The following is a 25,150-nucleotide window of genomic DNA, read 5'->3' on the forward strand; positions in this document are numbered from 1 at the left end:
CATAATAGCTCCTCATGTGGCATTAATTGACAATCTTACTCAGAGAGGCCCAGGATAGTTTTCATGATATCGTGGGGCATGTTCTTCTAAGATTAAGGATGAGGCAGCTCATTGGACCAATGTATAGGGTGCTTTGCTCTGCTCTCACCACATTGTGCCTGACTTGGAAAGACGGCACTGAATGCTTCAGATGCCAAGTGTTCCATTCCCCGGACCTAAAACATTTTACCTCGATGACACCAATAACTACAAAATAAAACACAATAGGCATCAAGGCCTATAGATTAAGGCTAGAATGAATGTGTCTTCATAATGTATTTCATGTCCTTTTTTTTTAAGGAATTAAAAGTGCAGATAAAAATGAACTGAAGAGAATTGCTTCTGATCCATTTGAAGAGCACTATTTATTCGTGGAGGATTTTCATCTACTCAACACCATTTTGGCCAAAATTTCAAGAAGACTTTGTTTCACAGCTTCAGAGCCTCCTCGGCCAGTGAAGCCTACACCATGTAAGTAACTGTGAATGATGCTGTGGAAACACTTTTCAAGGCAGAGCAGAATGGCACGGTGGGTTAGCACACTGTATTTTCATCTCCAGGAACTGTCTGGCCTGAGACTGAAGAATTAAATCTCTCTCCCGATGGGAGAGGATCTGCTGGCTCCAAATGAATATTTTTAAGGCACAGGTAGATAGATTTTTGTTAGGCGAGGGAATCAAAGGTTATCGGGGTTAGATGGGAACGTGGAAATCGAAACACAAGAAGATCAGCCATGACCTTATTGAATGGTAGGGCAGCTTGAGGGGCCGAAAAGTCTACTCCTGCTCCTATTTCTTATGTTATTATGAAATGAATTTGGTTTCAATCCAGTTATGAATGACTGTGGGCTTAGGCTGTCAAACTGTTCCTTTAAGGGCCAGTGTTTGGTCTCTCAATGCCTGGAGAGAGAGGAACTGGCATTTCTTGAGCCATTGGAAGTTATATTTGGCATTCTAGTCAGGCGTAGACTCCAATTTGCATAATTAAGCTGCTATGGGCAGGCATGCTAAGTGTCCATTGAAAGGCCTGCCTGAAAGATGATTCAACATCAGCTTGCATTTATAAAGCATCATTAAACGCAAGAAAGATTTTCCCGAGGTCCTTCTCAGGAGCGCAGTCAAACAAAATTTGACACCAAGCTACATAAAGAGATAATAGAACAGGCTGGTAGCTTAAAGGAGTGGCTTAAAGGAAGAAAGAGAGAGAAGTAAGAGGGCAGAGCGGTTTAGGGAGTGAGGCTTAGGACCTATGTGGCTGAGGGCACAGATGCCAGTGGTAGCGCAGTGAAAATCAGGGATGTGCAAGAGGTTAGGACTGGATGAACAGAGAGATCTTGGAGGGTTGCAGGGCTGAAGAAGATCACAGAGCTAGAGGAACAAGACAACGGAGGGGTTTGAAGACAAGGATGAGACCTTTAAAATCGAGAGGGTCCTGGATTGGGAACCAAATTTATACTCCAGAAAGCTAATTGGTGAAGGATGTTACTGGAGCCAATCTTTACTCAGTCTTACATTTATTTACAGAGTGAAACATTACAAGCATGCACTTAATCCAACCAGCGCATCGTTTCAGTAAGCGTCTCTTTATATGTGATGAAGTGAATCCGCAATTAATGCCCATCAACTGAATGCAATTGAGCACAATTGATATCCAATTAGCAACAGGTGTAGCTTAGCGAGCACAAGGGATGGTGGGGCTCTGATGCGAGTTTGGATGCAAGCTGTTGAACTTTGGATGAGTTCAGGTTTATGTAGAATGTGGGAGGCCAGCCAGAAGAGCATTGGAATAGTCAAGTTTGGCGGTAACAAAGGAATGGATGGGGGTTTCAGCAGCAGATGAGCTGAGGCAGGATGGAGACAGGCAACATTACAAAGGTGGAAAGAAGCGGTCTTAGTCATAGTCATAGAGTTTTACAGCACAGAAAGAGGCCTTTCAGCCCATTATGTCTGCACCCGTCATCAAATCCTGTTGGTGATGAAGAGCTCCTGGCAGGCAAAAGAGTGCACAAGGACCCCACCAGACTTTCCACTATCAGACGCCAAAGTATTCAGGAGAGAATGAACAGGTTTGGTCGGAAGTTAAAAGTCTTCCTTGAAATCTCTAACTCTCCATCTTGAATTCTACATCCTGTAATGCGTTGCCTTCCTTGGCACAGAATACCCCAGTTGTCAGCAGCTGAAGAACAGTTATGTTTTGCAAAGTGTTGGATTGTCTTGGTAATTATCCTTATAGACTGCAATCCCCTTGCTAATCAGACATTCATCCAGACCTTCTTAAAGGTGTTAATCAGAGTGCTAGGAACCTAAAGGAAACTTGAAATAAATATCACCTCTCAAGGGAACTCATGAGTAAATAGGACAGAGGCAGAGCAGCATTATGGTAATGAATGCTCTCATTGCCTTGCGATAGATAAATCTAATCCTTCCTGTCCCTTCTTCTTACCAGTGGCAGAGAAAATCATCGGCCCCCGGGACTTGGTGATTAGTGAGTTGCATTACAGCTCAATGAGACTGTCCTGGACTCCAGCTACAGGAGGCGTGATGAGCTACAGAGTTGTCATCAACCCATATTCATCTACCGGACGGCTGGTACCAGGGGCAGAGAGGCAGGTAGGTGATGCTGGTTCCATCCAGCCTTTGCATTTCACAGTTACTGGCTGGGGGAGGAAGAGGCAGTAGAGGGGAGCCTAAAGCAGCTGGATATAGGGAAAAGCAAAGGCAGCAGCCGGTCTTCAGTCAGGTGTTTTTTTTTCAAAAGTTCTAACCCATACAGTGAATGGTAACGTTATAAGTAATGATGATCCATTTGCGTAACTTAATGGGCAGGATTTTACAGCCTCATTGCGGTGTTGGGGGTGTGGGGGGGATGCAGTGAGCTGTTCAAAAGTCCATTGACTTTGGCGGGACTGGAGAATTCTGACCAATGTCTCTGTGAAGTGGGTTGTGATATTTTTCTACATTAAAGGTCTTCAATAAATGAATGTTGCTTTTGTGGTAAAGCTATCACAAAGAAAACACTTCAAAGACACTCTGAAACTCTCCTTGAAGCACAGCAGCATTGACGTTAATGACCGGGAGGAGCTTGCTACCAATCAATCAAAATGAGGACAACTTGTCCATCAAGCTGCATCACGTTTTGAGTCCAAACATCTTAATGGTGAGGCAGAGCAGTGGCAGAGAAGGAAAGCAAAGGAAGCAAGTCCTACACTCCAGATCCCACTGCCTCGTGGGATGCCCTGCCCCATATGTTCAAATATCTGTGGATCACCAGTCACATGAAGACCCATGGCAGAAACTGGCGACCCTGAGTAGATGTCATTCTTGAATCACGGAACAGCCAATGATGATTAGCACTGGTGATGATATTGGTTGTGGTGGTAGTGATAGTGGCATTAGTAGTAATGGTAGTGGTGGTGGTACTGGTAATAGTATGGTTGAAGATTCACTATCTGGTGTGGGTCTGAGTCATACAAACTGTGCACGTTCCTATATCCAATGCCCATTCTTTACTCAATAAGCTGATCTTAGCTCAGGTAGTGTAGGGGCACTATCATTAGTCAGTCAAAGGACAAGCGGTCTCTGATAGAAGGTGTAAAAAAAATAGTAGTCTCCTCATTCCTTGTTGTTCAATATAGCATTCTACTTTCCTACCATGTCATTCCACTCTCAGTGGAGTTTAATGTCTCCCCCATGGCAAGTTTGGTGGTAGTGGGGCATTTAATGAGGGTGGTGGGTGGGGACCTTGCCGCCTCTCTGCCTTCCCATCTCTGCCTCGATTAGGCTCATGGCAAGAAGGCTAGTGGAAGGCCTTCCCACCCCACCACCAGTTCATACCCTTAAGGGGCAATTATTGCTGATGTAAGGAATTTATCCCACTGCTGTTGATAGTCACTCAGTGACAGGTGGAGGACTTGCCATGCGGGAAACCCAAAAAGCAAACCCAGTTGTTGATTTTTGGTTTCTGGCAGTGCCCCTTGGTGCAAGGGCACATGGTGCCTGATCTAGGGACTGGGCATTGAGGCCCACTGAGAGCTACGCCTCTGCCCTTGTTGCTGACAACGCTATCCTGTGGCCCCCACCCTACGATCCCCCTCCTGCCATCACTCACCTGTGGCCTGAGTCGCTCAGTATTCCGAGGCCTTGGATGGGTGCATTACCGGCAAAAGCCACTGCCTCCCTGGTGGCACTGCTGAGCAATGAAGAGTTGCCAGCCTCTGATTGGCCGGCAGCTCTTGTCAGGTGGGACTTCCGCTCCTAGGGTACTTGATCCCGGGGAAGGCCTGCCGCTGCCTATTGGTGGGTCTCTTGCTGGGTCTTCAGTAAGCAGGTGAGGCCCCCCTCGACTTCACTAAATTCCGTCCCCACTCTACGCCATCCCACTCTTACACCATGCCGTTCTAATCTCACAGAACAGCGTAGCACTTTGGGTAAAGGTAATCAGAGTGTGACAGGAAGGGACAGAGTGTTTAACATTAACAGCAATAATGCATCAGTGAGTAAGGTCAAATCAGGAATAAAATGGTAAAAAGTACAAAATTAAAGTCTCTTTATCTGAATGCATGAAGCATTCATAACAAGATAGATGAATTAATGGTGCAAATAAAGATAAGTGGGTTTGATCTAATTATGGAGACATGGTGCAGAATTTTCTGTTTGACCTGCGGGGAGCGTCCCGACATCACCACGCGCCATCGCGATATTTCGCTGGGTGGGTGCGCAATGAAGTTCGACGCGCACCCGCCATTAATTAATGAGTTAGTTAAGGCACTTATTTCGTCAATCGATGGCGATTTTCAGGCGCCCGAGTGATCTTCGGGTCGGCACATGGGCGCAATGGGCAGGCGGGTAAGAGACTTTTCTATGAACCTCATCCACGGGCGGGATAAGAGGGCTCAGTGGGGTCGTCAATCTGCTTTATGGAGTATTTATTGCAGAAAGTATTTTAAACTTGCCTGTGTGATCTGCAGCAGTTCAGAATGAATTCCAGCAGCTTCCTGTGTACTTTGAACATTCAGGTCAGCACTCTGCAGTCAGGAATCTTTATCGGGCCTGCAGCTTTCTGGAGGCCTCCCCTTAGCCTGGGTATGGATTCTGACATGTCCACTGGAGGCAGCTCCTCTGAGGAGGAAGGGATGGCTAGAATGAAGAGGAGGCCAAGAGTCCACATTCAGCCTCCAGGGGAGCCATCTTTGGGAGGACAGACGCAGGCACAAGGGGCGCAGGGCCAAGAGGTAGTCCAAGGTGGAAGGGGCCATAGAAGATGCCACTATCCTGCTGCTAGGGTATACAGGTGGCGAAGCAGCTACCTCAGTATGACTGAGGTGCGGTGCCGAAGGAGGCTCCGACTGCCAAGGGAGACAGTCAACTACATCTGTCAGATGATTGGCCCTGGGATCTCTCCTAACTGTGTGGGTGGTCACCCCATGCCAGTGGCTCTGAAGGTCACAGTTGCCCTCAACTTCTATGCCTCTGGCTCCTTCCAGGGGTCGGTGGGTGATCTTTGTGATGTCTCCCAATCAGCTGTCCACACTTGTGTCAAGCAGGTTACAGACGCTCTGTTCAGCCGGGTATTGACCTTCATCCACTTCCGCTGGGACAAGGCAAGCCAGACTCAGCGAGCCAGAGGCTTCGCAGCCATTGCTGGCTTCCCCTGCGTCCAGGGTGCTATAGACTGTACACATGTGGCCATCAAGGCGCCAGCAGTTGAGCCCGGTGCCTTCGTCAACAGGAAGGGCTTCCACTCCATGAACGTGCAGATAGTATGTGATCACAGGACGCAGATTCTGCAAGTCTGTGCAAGGTACCCAGGCAGCTCCCATGACACCTATATCCTCAGACACTCCCAGGTGCCGGGGCTCTTCAGTGCTCCAGCCCGGCTTGATGGATGGCTGCTGGGTGACAAGGGCTATCCCCTCAGAAGGTGGCTCATGATTCCTCTCCACCACCCAATACCAGAAGCTGAGCAGCGCTACAATAGGAGCCACGGCTCCACAAGGGCTGTGGTGGAGAAAGCCATTGGTCTTCTCAAGATGCACTTCCGATGCTTGGACTGCTCAGGGGGTGGACTCCAGTACCCCCCAGATTGTGTGTCGGTGATAGTGGTTGCATGCTGCGCTCTTCACAATCTTGTGCTGGAAAGGGGGGATGCAGTGGACGATGAAGAAGTTGAACCATTGTCTGTGGATGCGGCTGCACACGATGTGTCCAGCACTGATTCTGAGAATGAGGGAGCACTGGGGAATGCTGAGGGGCTAAACGCTGACCCGGGACTACACCAAGGAGGCAGTGACATCCGGGAGGCTTTAATCCAATGAACCTTCAGCTAGCTCCGCACAAATGGATCAGCAGGACCAGCCTTACCTGGCGCTTCCATACTTGGCACCTAAGTGCTAAATCTGTCAGGTCATCAGCTGCAACTAAGGGCTTTGGACATAAACTTCAATGTCCAAACAAACACTCATGACATTTATCTTAAACATACAAATTCAGAACAAAGGAGTCACCCTCAGCCATGGTAACACATCTGGTTTGTATTTTAACCATCAGAAGTTCTCACAAATCCAAAACAAGACTTTAATCAAGCAGAAAAAATCATAAGTACCTAATCTCGGGCCAACACAAAAGCACCAGTGAGAAACCCATGGTGTGCCTAAGGTGCCATATACTTATATTTACGGATGCTAAAATGAACAACAAGGACAGTGGATCAGTTAGCTTGCACACAGTATCCCCTGGCTCATTCTGCGCTCAACCTTCCAGAACCTATGGACACGAACATTGGTGGGGTGGCAAATAGTGAGGAGGATAGCCTTACATTACAGGCAGATATAGACGGGCTGGTCAGATGGGCTGATGAATGGCAAATGGAATGTAATGTGAATAAGTGTAAGGTCATGCACTTGGGCAGGACAAACAAGGCACGGGAATACATGATGAATGGTAGGACTGTGGAAAGTAATAAGGATCAGGGGGACCTTGGTGTACATGTCAACATGTCCCTTAAGATAACGGGACAGGTACATAATGTGTTTAAGAAGACAAATGCCATACTTGCCTTTATTAGCCGAGGCATAGAATATAGGAGCAGGGAGGTAATGTTCCAAGTGCAGAAAACGCTGCCTAGGCCACAGCTATAGTTCTGCGTGCAGTTCTGAAATGCGCTTCATGGAAGGGATTTGATTGGAGTTGAGAGAGTGCAGAGGTCGTTGACCAGGATGCTGGCTGGGCTGGAGAGTTTAACTTGTGAGGGGAGATAGCATAAACTGGGGTTATTTCCCTTGGAGCAGAGGAGATTGAGGGGAGACATGATTGAGGTGTATAAACTTCTGAGGGGTATAGATAGGGTCGACAGAAAGGAACTTTTACCCTCGGCGGAGGGATCAGTAACCAGGTGGCATAGACTGAAGGTAAGGGGCATGAGGTTGACAGAGGATGTGATGAGCAACTTTTGCACTGAGAGGGTGTTGGGAATGTGGAATGCACTACCTGAAAGGGTGGTAGATGCAGAAACCCTCCTAACACGTAATAAGTATTTGGATGTGCAGTTGCGTTGCCATGGCATACAAGGCCATGGGAATAGTGGTCAGAAATGGGATTAGGAGACTTAGGAAGGTGTTTGACGTGCGCATCCTCGAAGGGCCGAAGGACCTTTTTCTATGATCCACACCCCTGACTCTATCACTCTGTGACTGAGCAATGTTACAACAATAACAAATTAAACAATCATCAGTGCTATGGATGTTGGGAGGACATTGCGGATCTCACTGTTGGCCTCAAATACCCAGCCGCTCCATCCCAGCCTCACCGACACCAGTTGACCTCGGTGCAAGGCGCCTGTCAAGCTCCAGGGCCTCCTGTTCGAAGTGGCTTAACATCATGAGGTGAGGCTGGCCACCTCCAATCCTTGAACACTCTGATGCATTGTGAGCATTCTTCTCCTGAGAAAGAGAGAACACCATTCATTACGGCAATTTGCACATGGATTCTGCATACGCACACCGCACCCCAACCACAGTGGATTATATCAGGCCTCCAGTGCCTCCTTTCCCCGCTACTGCTGATCAGTCACACAAAGATAGTACGCCTGCTCCTAACTCCGCCAACGGCCACCTTGGACACATTCTGCGTCCATCACTTTAGGAAACACATGGTATTTACTCCCATAGCAAGGAGGCACAACTACGTGCAGCGTTGAGGGCAGCAGATGGTTCTTGGCCATGGCGCCTTGAGGCTCCCTTCCACAATCTCATCACTATGAATAGGACATGTGTTGGAGTTCTGAGTATGCGCCGAGCTGCAACTCCTGCAGGTTGCCCCCAGGCTAGTCATGTGCGACTAAGAGCAACACATGGTGCGGGGGAGAACTCATCTCCTCATGAACCACTCAGGCTGATCTAAGCATGGGGACTATCTGCTTGCCCAGCCAGCGTAGGAGAAATGCCCAACATGATTCAATGCAGTCACGGCAGTAAGACTTGGGGAGGGGCCTCAAAGGCTAAGGTTACCTGCTGGATAAATGCCCAATGCCAACATGATACTCACCCTTCCAGAGCACAACAAATCGTTGAAGCACTTACAGCACTGGATCCAGGTGCACCGCACCACATCATGGAAACTCACCACCTCTGCCACCTCTTCCCAGGCACGTTTGGTCATGTCAGGGGGGCCTCCTCCTCCCATCCTGGGGGACCAACACCTCCTGCAGTGCTGTGAAGTGCCCTCACCACTGTGCCCCGGGACACTAGCCGATGTTATAATTCCCACTGAGGTGCTAGTATCTGCGCTGGTGCCTGACTGACAGAGATGGTGTGACACTGGTGAGACTTCAGGGCCCTCAGGTGTGAGAGGGGGCCTCTGCTGCTCCTCCTCCCAGCCCTGCTCTGCTGATGCTGAAAGGAAGAACAACGACATTGGATCATTTAACGTGGGGACAATGTCAATGTGCATCCCCATCCCCTGGATCATTATGCGCTCATCCTTCCATAAGCAATGGTCAAGCCATGTTGCAAACTTCAATCACTGAACATTCAGCACTGTCATGGCTGTTGGGAGAACAATGGTGACCTCACTGCTGGGCAAACATACCAACCCATGGCACCCCAGCCTCACCGACACTGGTGGACCTGGGCGCATGGTGCCTCTCCAAATCTAGGGCCTCCTGCTTGAAGCAGCTGAGAATCACCAACTGGGCCAGCCCGCCGCCAGTCCTCACCCGCTCGGCTGCATTATGTGCATTCTTCTCCTGAAAAGGAGAGAAGAGCATTGATTAGTGTTACTTGTACCTGGACTCTCTTCATGGATGGCCCACCTCAACCAGAGTGGGACATTGCAGGGCTCCAGTGCCTCCTCACCCCACTGCTGCTGAACACTCACACAAAGATGCTAGGCCTGTTCCCCCACCGCACCCCTCCCCAACTCCCTCTTGGCCAAATGCTGCCTACATCACATTAGGCACCAAAAGGTCTAACCTTCCATAACAAGGAGGCGCAAGCACGTGGAGTGCAGAGGACAGCAGATCGATCGGTGTCACACCACCTTGAAGCTCCCCTCCCAGCATCTCATCACCCTGACTTTGACATGTCCTGGAGTTCCAGCACTGCGCCTAGGTGCAGCTCCTCCAGGTTGCCCCCAAAACAGTAATGTGGGTCTCAGTGTACCACATGCTGCGGGGGCAGAACCCATCTCATCACCACCCTCTCAGGGTGATCTTGGCATGGGCAATATCTGCTGGCCCACCCAGCGAAGGACACATGTTGTCAATGATTCAATGCAGTCACTAAACTCAGACTTGGCGGTTGGGGGGTGGGGGGGGTGGGGGGGGGGTGCGTGGTGGGAGAGTGCTGGGGGGTAAGCCTACCTGCTGGGATAAGTGACCAATGCCTTCCTGAGCGCAACAGGTCGTTGAAGCGCTTGCGACAATGGATCCAGGTGCGTTGCACCACGTCGTGGGAGCTCACTACCTGCACCACCTCCTCCCAGGCACGTTTGGTCATGTGGGGCGGGGGGTTCCTCCTCCTCCCGTCCTGGGGTACGAGGACCTCCCGGCGTGCTGCCACCTCCTGGAGGAGGGCAGCAAGGTAATCATCGGAAAAATGAGGGGCACAGTGCCCTCCTGCCCTACCCTCCGGCATGGCCTGCCCACCAGCAGCGCTCGGGGGAGCCCTTCCACTGGCCATGATTCGCAGCCTTTGAAAGGCCGCAGCAGCTTTTTAAAACATTGCAGATCCACCGCTGCCCACCCACTCCCGCTGTCCTTGGGAACCGCGATTCACGCTGGGCCGGCCTTACTTGGCCCGCTCGTGTAAAATGGCGGCGTGGACCTGACTGTGGGTGGCGATCGGGTCTGCGCCCACCTGCGCCCATTCCCACTCTGCCTCCCCGCCAGCCAGAAAATTCAGCCCTAAGTATGTTCAGGTTTGAGATTGCAAGATTTTTGGGTGTACAAGGTTCAGACAGGAAAGTGGAGTTGAGATACAGGATCAATCGTGATCTCATTAAAGGGTGGCGCAGGCTTGAGGGGCAATCTGTCCTACTCCTGCTTATGCTTTTACATGACGTACTCTCAAACCATGGGGGAGAATTTTTCCTCTGGCGGGCGGGCTGGGTGGGAGCTGGCGATTGCCGCCCGCGATCGGCTCCGCGCCGCCATTTTATGCGGGCAGGCCAATTAATGCCCGCCCAGTGTAAAGCGCTACCTGTGCAGGCGGGGAGAAAAGGGAGAGAAAGAGTGCAGCAATTTCCCTGAGAGGCATGGAGCTGCCTCAGGGAGATTAAGTTGATAATAAAACTTATAAATAAATAAAGTAAAAAAAAACTATTTAAACATGTCCCCTCATGTGACAGCTTCTAGCGCCCGCCCGCCGAACGAAATATCAAAATGCGTCATCGCGCGTCATTTTATGCATCAGTGTGTTGGGCCCGCCCCCGCACGCCGACGGCAAGATTCTGCCCTGGGTGGGATTTTCCAGCCCCTTTCCGCCGGTGGGATCTTCCAGTCCCGCCCAAGTGAATGGAAGTCTGAATGACTGGCCACATCTGCCGCAGGGGAACCCGCCACAGGGCGTGGGTTGGGCGGGGGGATCGTCTAGAAAATTCTGGCTTCAGACAATGCCGTTGTTGAAGGTTTTCGCCCTCAGTGGAATCTCACTCTGTTGAAATTATAACTCACTTCCTCGTCTGTTCGTCCTTTCCTGAGATCCATAGAATCTTCCTCTAATTGGCTGAGTTTATAAATCCAGGTTTGGTGTCATCTAACCTCTTCTCCCTGATGTACCACAGCTCCTCTCTTACTCCTTTCGAGCCTTGACCTCAATCGTCTACAATAATAAACAGCAAAAAATTTTTTTGAAAATAACGTTCTGTATTCAAAGTGTTCATGGAGCTTTCCCCTGTGTTTTTGATGGCAGATTGTCATTAATGGTGATGAGCATGCGATACTTGTGACAAACCTAAAACCCAGCACAGAGTATTCCTTCACAGTGGTTGCTGTGTATGCAGATGAGATCGGGGACCTAACGACAGCCAGTGGAAAAACAAGTAAGAATAAATGTCTAAAATAATGAAAGGAGTAGACAAAAGTAAACTCTTTCCTCTGGTGGGTGAATCTAGCATAAGTGGATACCATCTTGTCAGCTGTGGCTTAGCTGGTGGCACCGTCGCCCCTGAGTCACAAGGTTCTGGGTTAAAGTCCCACTCCAGAGCTTGAACTCAAAAATTAAGGCTGACCCTCCAAGTGCAGCACTAAGAGAATGCTGCGCTGTTGGAGGTGCTGTCTTTCAGATGAAATGTCTGCTTACAAAAGAGTTATCCCTGGTCTTTTGGCCTTGATCAACAACCGGTTATCTGGTCATTATCACACTGCTGTTTGTGGAAGCTTGCTGTGGTTTCCCACGTTAAAACCCTGGCTATACTGCAAAAAGTACTTCATTGGCTGTAAAGTGCTTTGCGCCATCTGGTGGTTGTGAAAGGCGCTATATAAATGCAAGTATCTCCTTTTCTTAAAATTAGAGCCAGGCCATTCAGGAGTGAAATCAGGAAGCACTGTAGAGTAACAATAGACAGTAGTGTAAGATGTGTAGAGTAATTGTAGATAATGGAATAACATCATGGTAGAGTAATTGCTGACATTGGAGTAGCAGTCTCTGGACAGTTACACGCTGATACTTCATTTTTTTTTTCTGATATACTGCAGGTGCCCTGCCTCGCGTGACTAACTTTCGAGTGATAGAGCAAGGGTTGTTCAGTCTGAAGGTGGCCTGGACTCTTCCTCTAGACCCCTTGGTGGGTTACAAGATCTACATACCAAGAAGTAAGATTAAGGAAGGAATTGTATCTTAACTCTGAGGGCACGAGCCAGGTTCTGTAACTGAAAAATAAAAATTGGTTAGTCTTTTAGCTTCAATTTGGAAAAGAAATACAGATGGTGGCATCCTGTTTAACAATGGAGGCACCATCAGATTCCCTTATTAAAAATCAAACTGTGATAACAAATACTATTTCCTTCCATTCTGCCAATCTAACTTACTAACCACTATCAGAGTAGTGAATACCAACCAATGTCATCACTATCCATTGTTTCAATAAGAATTTCAGAAAGTGATTAGAACTGAAAGGAGCATAAAAACAGGCTACTGAAGGTGACTGATTCTTTGTCACTGTTTTATTAAAAAATGGTCTGGATGGCAAATCTATGTCTTTTCAGTGGCATTGTGGCTTGAGGGAGATTTTGGGCATGATCAATCCAGCAATCTGCCAGAAATAGCCAGCTTTGAAAATGTCACTGCGGTGCTGCTCCACTGGCTGCGCAGCAAAGCTATGCTTCAGCTAATGTTGTAACAGTGTCCTGTCCAAGTGGGAAATCATGATGTGTCAGCCTAAATAATGAGTATCAGTAGGCAATTTGATGGTGTGCGCCATCATAGCTGAGTCTCATCCCTGTGCTGGTACGCACACACACACACACACACACAGACACACACCACACACACACGCAGCACATATAGAGATTAAGTTCAGGGTCTACCTCATGTGGATGAGTGAGTACCATGTTAACATTTATTAACTGTGCAGTTAGAGAACCAGGGGAGATTTAAATTTTCACAATATTTTCAATAAAGTGTAAAACTTTTCGGTGGCAAATGCAATGAGGTCAATGAGCTTCTGTTAACAGAATGGATTTCAAGTCCCCTCACCAGGATGACAGTGATTCTTGAAATGAGCTGAGATGTGAAGTGTAAATGGGATTCTCACAGCAGCTTCCCAGCATTAAAACCACTTTGTCCTTCAGTCAACAGACCCGGACTGGCCTATGAACAGAATATCAAAGGAGATGTCTCGTTTCATCTGATAGACAATCTGCAGGAGGACAAGGACTACACCATCAGCATCTACGCCGTGTATCCTGAGGGCCCCAGCGATCCTGTGTCCACCACTAGCAGAACACGTAAAGCGAATTATTAACACTTACTGTGTATCAGAGCACTAATATGTAGATGACTTGCCTCCTATGTTGAGTGTAATTAAACTTATAGCAGTCCAAAATCAATCAGATTAGACACACAATTTGTTAAATAACGTAAACTCAGCTCTGAAATGCCACATCTGAATGTCATGACTTGCATTATATTTGGTACTTAGTTTAGGGAGATTTCAATGGTAATTCTTTTCTTTCATTAAATAGGGGTGGTTTTTCACCCATTTATACCACTACCAACCTAAAGTACTAAGAACTTTCCAATCAGATTTGGGAGGGGTCAGAGGTGAAGCTGAAATTTTCTGCCATTTTTAGGATATTTGCACTTGGATTATCTTCCCTCCATATTAGACTTCAAATTAGTTCTTCAAGCATTGTAGCAAAAGCATCTTCTTCAATATTTTGTAGTCTCCCAGACTCTTCAAAAATTGTCCATTAACTTCTCCAATGTATCTATTGATACTGCCATTTCCATTAATCCAAGCTGGCCAGCTCCAGCATCTCAAAATCTGCTGTATTCCATCCAATAATAGATCATTTCTGTCCCCGTAAAATCCAATCCATTTCCTAGTCAAATATTTATCCAAATCTCTTTTCTGAAGGAATCAATTGGCAGAGGGTAAATTATGTTGCGGGCGCTGATCTGGAGAGCTTTGTGTCAGGAAGGAAATCATTTTCAAAGATAAACACGGGTGAGGGGCCAACATTTGGTCCATCTCGCTCAACCTTCTGCAAAAATGCAGTGTCCATCATAGCATCTAACTGCTTTTAGATTGGCTCCAGGGATTGACTTTCTGCCCCAACCTACCTGGAATACCTGAACTTATAATATGAAATATAATTTCATACAAACGCCTTTGTTCATTCATTACTCGTGTCACAGAGCGCAGTTTCAATCCCAAGTCTCTACTTCTGGAGCTGCTGCCCTGGGAGGGCTGCAGTTTTTGAAGAACCAGTTATTTTAACCTGGATGAAAAGAAAGAAATTTGCACTGACATTTCACCTTTTACAATGTCCCAAAGTCCTTTACAGCTAATTAAGTACTTTTGAAGTCACTGTTGTAATGTAGGAAAAATTTACACTCTGCAAACAGCAGTGAGATAATAACCAGATAATCTGTTTTAGTGATGTTGCTTGAGGGATAAATGTGGTTGGGACATAAGGGAGAACTACCATGCTCTTTGAATGGTACTACGGGATCTTTTAAGCCCACATGAATGGGTAACATATCATCTGAGAAACAGCACCTCTGACAGTCCAGTACTGCACTGAAGTGCTAACATAGATTATGTGCTCAAGTCTCTGGGGTGGGACTTGAAACCACAACCTTCTGACTCAAGTAATTGCTAACATTGCTTGAAAGAACCCAAGTGCTAAACAGCCTTTGTTGCATGATAATCACTCTTTAATAATGAACATGTTCTCGATAATTAATTTTCTGCAACAGGCAAGTAGGACATTCACTTTCAGTGATCAGGAGTGAATGGAGCACAGGCGCCATGCTGAGGAAGGAAGGTTTACAAAAAGTTGTTAGCATGTTTGCATTACGGTAGCAGTTTGGGTTTAAAATATTTTTTTTTTTCTAAACAGTGAAACTCATGGCAGTGCAGGAACTAATCTTGGAGAATGCCTTGACAGATACCATACAAGCAAAGTGGCTTCCAGTTAAAGGCGCAACTGGCTACAGACTTACATGGGGATCTTCTGGTACTGTTCCTTTGAATGCGTGTTCTAGGTCATAAATATTATCGTAGGTTGGTGAGTGTAAATCCAGCCTGGAACTGAACCACACATGCCCCTCAGGTCCTAAGTTTAGTCTTTGGTGAGCTGTCAGTTAGCTGATGTCAGCCAGGGTAACAATTTTTGTGTTAAAGTGCCTCACTATACCTACTAAAACATATTCTTTGTATAAATATTGTTTAACATTTATTTTATAAGCATCAAGTTTTATTCCACAATGGAGACCTGCTGCCTGGGGTCTCCTTATATCTTTACCTCCATCTGATCCAGGATATTCAGGAAGGAACTCTGTGCTTCCCAGGGTGGTTTGATTTGTTGCAATTAAGGCAGCAACTTGAGAGAGGCCGGGAGGCTGTTTCAAGACAGGTTCTTTGCAGATTAATCATCCAGGCAATGAACAGAACACTTGGCTTCTGTTTGATGATTTAATTGGTGGGTGTTGAGCTTTTGTATTCTCGTGCATTTCTTAGAACTGTGGTCACAGATTTATTGAGCCCTGAGGCATTTCAGCCAATCCCCTCTTGGCTTGAAATGGCACCTCGTGCAAAAAGTGGGACTAACAAATATTGGGGGCAATTTTGATTTTCTGTGCAATAGTGTAAAACAGGTGATAGTGAATTGGTAGTCCTTTTATTACCTCTTGCCATTTTTACTTTCATTGAAGTCATTCAATTCTTAAAATGCTGCCTGGATCACTTGGCATCACCAGAGTTAACTCCATACCACAGGATCACAAAGCAGTCATACATTACATGGACTTTTTCAGATTCTTAAGCATTCCCAGTTTATGCCAGGTTGGCTAAAACCCTCCATTAGTATAACCTTTCATTTTGCACTGACTACCCTTATCTCTTCAAAGAGTAGCCTATCTGCTGGAATATTTTAAGGATGTGGTTCAAACCCAGCATAGTCAAGTATCCTGTCTTACAAACCTTCAGGCGTTTAGCAAGGGGGTAGAGGGTGCTCAAGGAGTTTTTTAATTAGCAAAATGAGCTGAGTCATGAGACTCAGGCACCTGGATAAGGGATGATGTGGTTACCAAGGAGACAACATACCATGGAAACCGATAGCATTGAAAGACTTCTGAGGCAGTCAGAGCTTTGGAGATCCGCAAAACTTCAAGGAGGCTTATATATAGTTAGGGCGAGCTTTAGATTCCAAGTGAATATAGCCTGTAAGACAGAGATGAAGGCCGAGGAGATTACAACACTACCTAAACAGCCCATCTTTGGTTGTTAACATGGTGTCAGCTTGGTGAGATAATTAACAACTAGCGGATAAGTCCAGAGATATGCTTGTGCAGAACAAAGCAGTCAAATTATATAAAGACAGCGAATACACCCACCAAAATTAGAATTCTCAGGGCAGTCAGATGTCCTTAGCCTAGAAGGCAGCCCACAGAGGACAAGCTGGACCTTGCGTCCACAGGGAAACCAGGTTGTATTAATTGCTTGTCATTTACTGTAGTACTGTGGAACATGAAAAAAACTAGTCAATGTAAAGCCATTAGGGCCCGAAACATGGAAATTATTGTTGAAAGATTAACAATCTAAAATTGTGGCTGCAACTGCAGGGAGAAATCTACTATTGCTATTCTTCTAATTATTTTGGTCTGTAGGCAAGTTCCACAATTGCTTTAGACAGTGTGGCCTTTCAAACTCTTCTCTTTGGCTGTGGAAGATTCAAAGTTTAGGGGCAAGGGAAAGGGCAAAGCCTTTTTTTGTTAACAAAGTCAATAGATTGTTCTACAGATGCACTTTGTGCAGACAATAATGTTTAGTGGCACAGTGAAAGGAACAAAATTCTGTGCAAAGTCTTCAAAACTATTGAGCATTGAGCATTAATTTGATAATAGCTTAATAGCTGTTGCTGTATTTTCTTTTCAACAGGTGGAGACCTTCAGAATGTGAATTTAGGTGATACCTACCAGTTCTATATGATCCGGGGTCTGCAGGCTGGATCTGAATACACTGTTACTGTCAATCCAATCTTTGGTGATATCGAAGGCCCTGTGGTCTCTGGGAAGGTTAAGACTTGTAAGTATTTTTGGCATAACATCTTCTGTCAGCATACAAGTTTTGTGCACTGTGCTTACTCCTGTGTTTGCTGGCCAAAGGTCAGCTCCCAGTTCCCGAAATGCCATCATTTCAAGATTCGCATCCTTGTTTTCAAATCCCTTCATGGCTTCACCTCGGCCCTCCTTGTCTCCGTAACCTCCTTCCAGCCTTACAACCCTCCAAGGACCCTGCGCTCCTCCAATTCTAGCCTCTTACACATTCCCAATTTTAATTGATCCACCATTCAGCTGCCAAGGCCCTAAGCTCAGGATTTCCCTCACTACACTTCTGTTTCTCTCTCGTCCTTTAAGATTTCCCTTAAAATCAGCCTCTTTTTCACCTGCCCTAATATCTCGTATGTGACTTGGTGTCAGGTTTTTTCGATATTCCCTCCTGCGTAGCACCTTGATACATTTTACTATATTAAAGCTGCTATATAAGTGCAAGTTGTTGTTACAAGTAACCAAACAACAAAGAATCCATGGCAGAATGTATCCAAAGTGCATGTCATGACCTCGTGCTGACATGTTTGCAAGTTTACATTACAAATAGTTCTTGGATTGAAGACCAGATTTCTTTCTTGGATTCAGTTGCCAAATGTGGTCCAGTTTATTTTTTATTCATTCATGCAATGTGGGCGTCATGGACTAAGCGAGAATTTATCACCCATCCCTAATTGCCCTTGAGAAGATGGTGCTGAGCTGTCTTCTTGAACCGCTGCAGCCTATGTGGTGTAGGTGCACTCAGTGTTGTTAGGGAGAGAGTTCCATGATTTTGATGCAGTGACAGCGAAGGAATGGTGATATATTTCCAAGCGAGGATGGTGAGCGGTTTGGAGGGGAACTTCCAGGTGGTGGTGTTCCCATGTGTCTACTGCCCTTATCCTTCTGGATGGTAGCGGTCGTGGGTTTGTAAGGTGCAGTCTAAGGGACCTTGGTGGGTTCATGCAACGCATCTTGTAGATGGTGCACACTGCTGCTACTGTGCGTTGGTGGTGGAAATGAATGTTTGTGCATGGGGTGCCAATCAAGTGGGCTGCTTTATCCTGGATGGTGTCAAACTTGAGTGTTTTTAGAGCTGCACTCATTCAGGCAAGTGTGTATTCCATCACACTTCTGACCTGTGCCTTGTAGATGGTGGACAGGCCTTGTGGAGTAAGGAGGTGACTTGCTGCAGGATTCCTAGCCTCTGACCTTCTCTTGTAGCCACAGAATTTATACACTAGTCCAGTTCAGTTTCTGCTCAATGGTAACCCTCAGGATGCTGATAGTGGGGTATTCAATGATGGGAATGCCTTTGAATGTCAAGGGGTAATGATTAGATTCTCTCTTGTTGGAGATGGTCATCGCCTGGCACTTGTATGGCATGAAAGTTACTCGCCATTTGTCAGCCCAAGCCTGGATATTGTCGAGGTCTTGCTGCATTTGGAGATGCACTGCTTCAGTATCTGAGGAGTTGCGAATGGTGCTGAACATTGTGCAATCATCAGTGAACATCCCCACTTCTGACCTTATGAGGGAAGGAAGGTCATTGATGAAACAGCTGAAGATGGTTGGGCCTAGGGCTCTACCCTGAGCAACTCCTGTAATGATCTCCTGAAACTGAAATGATTGATGTCCAACAACCACAGCCATCTTCCTTTGTGCTAGGTATGACTCCAACCACTGGAGAGTTTTCCCCCCGATTCCTATTGACTGCAGTTTTGCTAGGGCTCCTTGATGCCAGACTCGATCAAATGCGACCTTGATGTGAAGGGCAGTGACTCTCACCTCCCCTTGGGAGTTCAGCTCTTTTGTCCATGTTTGGACCAAGGCTGTAATAAGGTCAGGAGTTGGGTGACCCTGGTGGAACCAAGCTGAGCGTCAGTGAGCAGGTTATTGCTAAGCAAGTGCTGCTTGATAGCACAGTTGATGACCCTTTCCATCACTTTACTGATGATCGAGAGTAGACTGATGGGGCGGTAATTGGCTGGGTTGGATTTGTCCTGCTTTTTGTGTACGGGACATACCTGGGCAATTTTCCACATTGTCGGGTAGATGCCAGTTGGCAAGTGATGCACTGAGTTGGCTTTTTGGAACACCAACATCTTCCTCACGGTTTTCTTGCTTGTCCTAAGATTAGGAACTCTGTAATATGAAGGATCCCAGCCACAAAGCCACCTGCCATTGCTCTTTGGTGATGGAGATATATTTTTTAAGAAAAATTCATAATCGATCCTCATCCTGGGGTATGTATAAATGAAAATTAGGTGATGTGAAACAAGAACTCAGCCTCTCAATGGCTCTTCCAGATGATCCAGTGACTAGCTCAGACAGATAGACCGGAAAAATCCTAGGTTCTAGGCCTGGTTCACACTGAGTTAGTTAACCTAATCTGCACTGGAGTGACCACTGGGGCATCATGAACATGAGGGTGGAGAAAAGTGACCTCATCACTGTCCTGTAATACCTGTTGGAATTTTACGTGTGCCAGGTGAGGACAACTTTAGGATATGTTGTGATGCTCCCCAAAGTTAAATAAGCATGCAATGCCTTCTAAGTTCAAAGGTACAAAATGATGGCCTTGTCATGGTTCTGGAGGGTGACCAGTGCCGATAGAACTTATTTTTATTTGTTCATGGGATGCGGGCATTGCTGGTTAGGCTAGCATTTATTGCCCATCTCTAATTGCCCTTGTTCAGAGGGCATTTAAGAGTCAACCCCAGTCACATGTAGGCCAGGACAGCAGATTTCCTCCCCTAAATGACATGAGTGAACCAGATGGGTTTTTACAACAATAGTTTCATGGTCATCATTCCAGATTTTTATTGAATTCAAAGTCCACTATCTGCCATGGTGGGATTTGAACCCAGGTTCCCAGAGCATTACCCTGGGTCTCTGCATTATTAGTCCAGTGACAAAACCACTATACCACCACCATCTCCCCACTGTACAGTAGCAAGAAGTCAATGATTTGAGGATCACCCCTTTGTTTGTTACCTGCATTGGCTTCTGATTGCCCAATTCCTCCTTGTATTTGAATTCCACACCTCTCCATATCTCTGTAATCTCCTCCTGCCCTAAATGGTCCCCACTCAAAATCTCTATTCCTCCAACTGTGATCTTTCATGCATCACCCCACCTTCCCACCCTGATCCCTCCTTACACTACCATTGGCACCCATGCCTTCAACGTTTAGACCCCGCACTCTTACATTCTAGGCTAAAGCTATGCTGCATCTCTCTCCTCCTTTGAGACTCTCCTTCAAATCCACAGCTTTGACCCAACCTTTGGTATTCCCTCTCCTAGAATTTCCTTCCTTGGCTTGACGTTCATTCATTTCAGAATTATGCCTCTTGGAAGCACCCAGGGATGTTTTTCTGTGATATAAGCACTGTATAAATGCAAGTTGCTGTTGTTAGTTTCTGACACAAGGGCCGGGATTTTGACAAAAGTGTGCCATTCCCGACACTGTAACCAAAACTGTGTGCCACTTCCACTTACCCTCTTTTTGCTTTTTCCCACATGATTATAATTAAAATTCTAAGTGCCAGTGGCATGCATACAAAACACATTTGAATTAGCGGCTGGGGAAGCTTTTCATTGGTGAAACTCACTGTCAGCTGACAATGCTGCATCTATTGGTGCCCAATTAGTTTTCTGGTCCAACAGGGAGGCTCTGCATCACAGCCATAACTTTCCTGCCCAACTACATTGGCTTTACCATAAAGCTTGAGAGCACAAATGTGGCATGGGTGTTTTTTTCAAAATTAAATATCACTTGTAAATATTTCACATTACACTGATTTCATTTTATTCGTGAGTGCACCCTTGTTATTTGTTCAGACCAGCTTAATCAGAGAGCTAAATGTACTGGCACACTTAATGGTTGGCATGCATTGATGGTTACAGGGGAGGTAGGGACATTTCCTTTATTGTGGAAGAAACAATGTTGTGTTTTTGCGCTCACTTCTTTATTGAATGTTCCTATTTATGCCCAGTGTTGTACTCACTGCTCTGTGGAACATGGCTGAACTTGTAGGTTTGGCTGGTCCTCTCTTCTATGTATTGTAAAGGATCTTGTCTGAAAGCAATCTCAGCAAGAGTAATTGAAATGGTTTACATGAACTCAAAGTCCTGTAAGGACTCTGTCAGCCAACACTCTGAGATACGCATACATTTGGACAGTACTGACACTGCCCTTTAGGCCCCTAATTTTCCTACTGACCCCCACCCCCCCACCACACCCAGGACACCAGGCTCTCCTCACTTCGCTCCTTCATGCCCCCAGCCCCAGCCTCTGTGCTCCCCTGGATGCCTCTTCCAATCCTCCATGCCCTCGACGCCACGCCACAACCCCTGTCACCACTGACTCATCCTTTTCAGTCCTGAGCCTCCATGCAAGTGTCCATCCTCTTGCTCCCCTGCTGTACAGTTCAACAAGGAAAACCGCTGACCTTACAGCCAACGGCACAAAGCCGACAGGTGCACACCACCTTTTAACGGCCGTGAGCTGGATGCCACAAGATTCTCGTGCACTACCAACTTTATCTTGAAGACAGGACTTTATTGAAAACAGTTTCACATTCATGAGTATTTATGGAATGCAAATATATTACAAGCACGTGGTACCGGCCACATGCTGGTGTAATTTTCGATACACCGCAAAAATACCATTGACTTTATCACTGCATCTCAACCCGCCATCGGGAAATTGAAATTTCACATCCCACCTAATCAAAGTCAGCCCACATGTGAGGTTTCCTGCTCTTGTGGGTTCTATAAAATTCCTCCCAAGATATTTACTAATGAATAAGAAAGGACTACATTCATTTACCTTTTCTCAGAAATTCTGTGACAGCTTATTGGCTTCTGTATTTTTTTCAGTGGCAACAAGTTCTGTCCACACTCTGCGAGCATTGTCCATCACTACAAGCAGTGCTGTCATCACATGGAATGCTGTCCCCGGTGCTACAGGATATAGATTGGCATGGGGCCCCACACCAGGTACTTGATTCATTGATGTGAACTGAGACATAGGAAAGCATTGATGTTAAGAGCGTTGTTGGCTTGATTTGTGAACGCCAAGTTTTTTTTTGTTTTACTTTAATTGTAGGGATGCACCACACTTTCTCCACTTATGTCCTCTCAATAGTCCCCCATGCCATTCAACTCTGGGTAGGACAGAATGCCTATTTCTAGCTACTGATCTCAGCCAGGTGAGCGCCTAACTTGATAAAGGGCTTTCAAATTATGAATGGATTGGACAAGGTAAATGTGGAGAGAATGTTTCCACTTGTAGGAGAACCCTAAACTAGGGACTGTAAATACAAGATAGTTACTAATAAATCCAATGGGGAAATATGAAATTCCTTTACTCGGGCTCTGGTTAGAATATAGAAATTGCTACCATAGGAAAACATTCAGGTGAATAACATAGATGCTTTCAAAAATAAACAAGATGAGCACATGAGAGAAAAAGGAGTAGAGAGGTGTGCTGAAAGGCTGAGATGGGATAAATGAAGTAAAGAGGAGACGTGCAGAGTATAAACACCAGCACAGACCAGATTGGTCGACTGGCCTGTTTCTGTGCTCTATATTCTATGTAATTCTAAATGCAATTCCCATGAGCACCACTCCACAGGGAGGTGCCTGGTTTCTGCCCAGTACCTTCCTGCACAGTTCAATAAATTCACTGTGATAAATAACTCACTCATGGTAGAACGTAGTCGATTTTTATTCCATCGAAGATCTATCTGGAAGTTACAGAGAATTGATCCCTTAAAATAATTCTTAAATATGATGGCTCTGAATTTAAGTAGGGTTCTCCTGATCCCCTGATGCAGCTTTGGGAGGTGAAGATGTGGGTCTAGAAACCAGCCTGCAACCCCCGCCCCCCCCCTCCTCCCTCCACTGAGGTGTAAATCATGGGGAACCCACCCTCCCAAAGAAAGTGTAAGTGACAGTTTTTTGCTGTTTCTGTTGCTTCCTTGACCGCTCAGTGGGGAATCTCTAGAAATTCTAAGTGTTAAGTATGGTCATAGTACATTAAGATCATTTAATAGTTACACCTTGAACAAGTTATTTAATTGTTTACAATACTGGGGAGGGGGAATTGGTGGACTGGTTGGGCCAGTCAGTTTGAACCATGTCCTTTGGGTTCTCCTAGCTGGTTATCCTCCATTGTGATGTGAGTGAGATGAAGAGCTTGGTTAGGGGAGAATGGAAACTGCATCTCACTGCTCTGCCCTATGGTGCATTGCTGCTTAAATGGGCATGATAGCATAGTGGGTTAGAGCACTGGGTTAGCAAACCCCACCATGGCAACTAGTGGAATTGAAGTCAATAAATTGTGGTCTAGCACTAGAAAAGGACTGTGAAAGCTGTCGAGTTGTGAAAAAAGTCAGCTGGTTTACTAATGCCCCCCAGGTCAGTGAATCTTCCACCCCCCACCCCACCCCTCCCCACTCAATTTAGCCTACTCATGTCCACACTACGTGATTAATTCTTAGCAAGTCCTTCACTTGGTTGTTTAAAAACCCACATCATTGTGGGAATGTGGGAACCCCTTTGGCATAAAGACTGCAGAGGTTCAAGGAGAAGCCCACCACCACCACATCCTCAGGACAATTAGGGATGGGCAATAAACGAAGCCTCTCTAATATTGGCCACACTCTAACAACAAATAAAATAAAACTTCAGCTGAGACCAAAGGCTTACGATTTTTTTTACAACATAGTTCAATAAGGGGGCTTGCTTTAATGTTACTTTTCCTTGTTGCCAGAGTTCGTTGGGAGAGACCGACCCCGTCAAGTAGCGCTGAACGGCAGCACAACATCACATCAGCTCAAATATCTGGCTTCCAATACAGAATACGTTTTAGCACTTTATGTGGTCTTTGGTTCTGTTGTTGGCCCTGGGATAACAGCAACTGTGAAAACAAGTGAGTGACATCAGACGACATTCCCTAACTGCTTTACAGGTTAACACGGAACGGGGAGATACTTTCAGGTGCCATGAAAATAATATCCTAGAAAATAATATCTAGAAGGACAAGGGCAGCAGATACATGGGAACACCACCCTCCTAACTTGGAAATATATCACCATGCCTTCACTGTCGCTGGGTCAAAATCCTGGAACTCACTTCCTAACAGCACTGTGGGTGTACCTACACCACATGGACTGTAGTGGTTCAAGAAAGCAGCTCACCACCACCTTCAACTAGGGATGGGCAATAAATGCTGGCCCAGCCAGCAAAGCGCCCATCCCTTGAATGAATTTTTAAAAAAAGATTAGTTTCCCTCCGCTGTTTTTTTCCCATAGCCTGGTTTCTTCTGAATGAGATAATTAGGAGCTGTTTTGTACCGTGGGCCCTTGCTTACCCTCTTGAGACTACCCAAACTCTGAAAAGATGGTGTTTAATGGGACAGTATGGATAAGAGATTAAACTTTATTCAGCACACAGGTGTGTTAAATTAAAAAGAGTTAGCTTTGCATCCATTCTTGCCATTATATCATGAGAATGTATATCCTTACATCTTGGTACCCTATTCTTAAGCATTGTTTCTATTTCCTTCCTCTCCCTAAAAATCTTCACAGGCCATATAGGTGTGAAGGCAGGTCATCTGCCAGGCCTGCCCTATATCATTATGAATTTGGCCACTGGATTTTGTATTTGACCTGCTTATGACTCCTAGCTGATTTCTCTCCCTTTCTTTGTAGAAACCCTCAATATTCACCTCTCCACTGCACTATAGTTGAGACATGTGCTTGTTGTGTTGAGGATCATGTTACAATTTCTGCCTCTTAGCATGCAACATATTCTGGAGCTTTGTTACATCCACCTTCAGAATGGAGAGGACAC

At 46.1% G+C, this 25,150-nt stretch overlaps 1 protein-coding gene across 1 annotated transcript in view; it reads left to right on the forward strand.

Moving 5' to 3' along the window:
- col7a1l (collagen type VII alpha 1-like) overlaps positions 1–25,150 on the forward strand; it is a 171,159-nt gene that overhangs the window by 113,955 nt on the left and 32,054 nt on the right. The window contains exons 3-11 of the mRNA XM_078553768.1: positions 340–510; positions 2,485–2,648; positions 11,444–11,573; positions 12,229–12,345; positions 13,324–13,479; positions 15,100–15,216; positions 17,139–17,285; positions 22,172–22,291; positions 24,069–24,227. Coding sequence (XP_078409894.1) covers positions 340–510; positions 2,485–2,648; positions 11,444–11,573; positions 12,229–12,345; positions 13,324–13,479; positions 15,100–15,216; positions 17,139–17,285; positions 22,172–22,291; positions 24,069–24,227 — 1,281 coding nt within the window. The remainder of the gene's footprint in view (positions 1–339; positions 511–2,484; positions 2,649–11,443; positions 11,574–12,228; positions 12,346–13,323; positions 13,480–15,099; positions 15,217–17,138; positions 17,286–22,171; positions 22,292–24,068; positions 24,228–25,150) is intronic.

The sequence above is a fragment of the Cetorhinus maximus genome, chromosome 12 (assembly GCF_964194155.1).
Source record: "Cetorhinus maximus chromosome 12, sCetMax3.hap1.1, whole genome shotgun sequence".
NCBI classification, from domain to species: Eukaryota; Metazoa; Chordata; class Chondrichthyes; order Lamniformes; family Cetorhinidae; genus Cetorhinus; species Cetorhinus maximus.